We start from the raw sequence: 2442 nt of genomic DNA on the forward strand, positions 1-2442 counted from the left end.
TCATCCAAGTAAATACAAGGACTAACTTTATCAAATACCAATAACACAAGGATCCCACAATAAACTTGATACCCTGTCCATCCTATATATATTACTTGCAAAAAAAAGGGATAGATTTTTCGCTTCATTTCCATATTTATAATATTTGATCAAATTCTTTATATAAACTCCCCACCACCATCAATCCAATTCATTATATTAATTATAATTATTATCCCCAATTCGATTACTCAACGCAATTGAGCGATGACCAGGCGATGCTCTCATTGCAGCAACAATGGCCACAATTCAAGAACTTGTCCTAATCGAGTCCTCAAGCTATTCGGGGTCCGGATTACTGATGGCTCCATCCGAAAGAGTAAGAGTATGGGCAACTTGACCCACTGCACCGGATCCAGTAACAACTTATTCAACGCCGGTGATTCGCCCGGAGATACGCCGGATCTTAACGCCACTGCTGACGGGTACGGGTCTGAGGATTTTGTTGCCGGGTCGTCTTCAACCCGTGACAGGAAAAAAGGTTAAATTTTGTTTTTAATTAATTTATTTTGTTTTAGTATTCAATTTTGCGAATTTGTTGTTAATTAGTACTATCGGTGTTAGGTATGTGATTAAATTGATGTTAAGTTTTAAAATCAAATTGATGTTAAGTATTTTTTATTATTTTTATTTTGTTTTATAATTCAATGTTGCAAATTTGTTGTTAATTAGTACTATCGGTGTAGCAGGTATTGGTTGCTTTTTTAGTAATCAAATTGATGTTAATAATTCAAAATATTATTGTATTTGATTTTGTTCATTTAATTTTGTGCTGACTTTGAGAGAATCATTACACTAATATTTGTATATGTTGAAGATTTTTTATTAATGCCATTTAATTGCTTCTTTGCTTTCTGAATTCAAGAAACTTAAAAGTTTGGTGCATATATTAATTATATGCATTTAGTAATCAATGTGTTAATCTCATACCGATACCATTTGTCGGTTTTGGGCTCAAACCCGTCGTTAGGTTTTTGGATTTCGCGATGGGTTTTTGCTTCGGTTTTGCCATTTGGGTTACATAAAACCAGACTGTCTGTTTTGGGTTGGGTTCGGTTATGTACTGGCCGGTTATATTACCAATTTATTATATTATCAAGTTTTCCTTAAACGGGATGCGGGTGTTTGGTACTTTGGTTTGCAGGTGTTCCTTGGACAGAGGAAGAACACAGGATGTTTTTACTAGGTTTACAAAAGCTTGGAAAAGGCGATTGGCGTGGAATCTCAAGAAATTATGTGATGATAAGAACACCAACTCAAGTTGCAAGCCATGCTCAAAAGTATTTCCTCAGGCAAACCAATGTTTCTAGAAGAAAAAGACGGTCCAGCCTCTTTGATATCGTACCCGATGATGTAAACATCACTTAACTGCTTTATAAAATGTTTGTTATGTAAACATTGAATTCACTCCTTTCGTGTTTTTTAAATTGTGTAGTCACAACCCAAGCAGCTGACAATACCGACACTAGAAGAAGAAGGCGAGTCAATGGAGTCGATGAATTCTGCTAACTCAAACACGGTTGACTTTCATGTTGAGGCGCCATCTGCACCACTGAATCTCGAACCGTCACCATACTTGTATCTGGTCATGTTTCCAGCGTATGTGCCTTCACTCATACCGGTTGCTATCCCGTACTGGCCCGGACCGGGGTCAGGTCAAGATCAAGGTTCTTCGGTCCAAACCGAGTCTCATGAGGTTCTGAAGCCGACAGCTGTTCATTCAAAGAATCCAATCAATGTGGATGATCTTGTTGGCATGTCGAAGTTGACTTTAGGTGAGCCAATCGGTGAAGGTGCACCGAGTTCACTGAAAGTGGTTGGAGGGTTGAGCAGGCAGTCTGCGTTCCATGCGAGTAATCCGGGTCCGGGAACTTCTAACATGGATTTAAACCATAGTCCTATTCATGCGGTTTAGAAGGCAAAAAGGATCTTAAGTTTTTATATTTATATTATAGGGTTTAGTTATGCTTATAGACTATACTATTCAGCCTGTTGAGTTGGTTTTTTTTGGACTTTGGTTTTTGGAAATAGTTGAACTAGTCTTTTTGCTAAAATGCTTAAATTGAACAGTCAATTAGTTCTTGGTTAGAATGCTTTTAAAGTTGACCTGTCCTAAGGAGCGAGCGAGAGAGCGAACGAGAAGTTGTTCGAGTGTATTTCGAGCGAGTTTCAAGCCATTGGTTACTATTGAACAATTAATTGAATATGAATATTTTCATAATATGTATTGAATATGAATATTTTCATAATAGGCATTGAATATATTGTATAGTAATTAGTTTTTTTTTCTTATTTTACCTTTCTGTCACTTAGTTTGTCATTAATCTAAAATTGAATTAGTGAAATTTCAATCCTTGAAATCCATTTTCAAGATCAGATTACCAACCTGCAGCCATACTGGAT

General features: G+C 36.7%; 1 protein-coding gene across 1 annotated transcript; it reads left to right on the plus strand.

Annotated features, from left to right (window-relative positions):
• Nucleotides 1-208: 208 nt before the first annotated feature.
• LOC143612557 (transcription factor MYBS3-like) lies at nucleotides 209-1979 on the plus strand. Its single transcript, XM_077086511.1, has 3 exons — nucleotides 209-520; nucleotides 1184-1392; nucleotides 1475-1979. The coding sequence occupies exons 1-3, from the start codon at nucleotides 247-249 to the stop codon at nucleotides 1952-1954; spliced, it is 963 nt and encodes a 320-aa protein (XP_076942626.1). The 5' UTR covers nucleotides 209-246; the 3' UTR covers nucleotides 1955-1979.
• Nucleotides 1980-2442: the final 463 nt, after the last annotated feature.

The sequence above is a fragment of the Bidens hawaiensis genome, unplaced genomic scaffold, assembly GCF_021521415.1.
Source record: "Bidens hawaiensis isolate Kalapana, Puna unplaced genomic scaffold, B.hawaiensis_p1.1 tig00035001_1, whole genome shotgun sequence".
Classification (NCBI taxonomy): Eukaryota; Viridiplantae; Streptophyta; class Magnoliopsida; order Asterales; family Asteraceae; genus Bidens; species Bidens hawaiensis.

What these genes read in the sequence shown, in the direction of transcription:
- LOC143612557 (XM_077086511.1), top strand. Translation starts at nt 247, where the DNA reads ATGACCAGGCGATGCTCTCATTGCAGCAACAATGGCCACAATTCAAGA. An exon ending in AACCCGTGACAGGAAAAAAG is followed by an intron (nt 521 to 1,183) that starts GTTAAATTTTGT and finishes TTTGGTTTGCAG; the next exon opens with GTGTTCCTTGGACAGAGGAA. An exon ending in TTGATATCGTACCCGATGAT is followed by an intron (nt 1,393 to 1,474) that starts GTAAACATCACT and finishes TAAATTGTGTAG; the next exon opens with TCACAACCCAAGCAGCTGAC.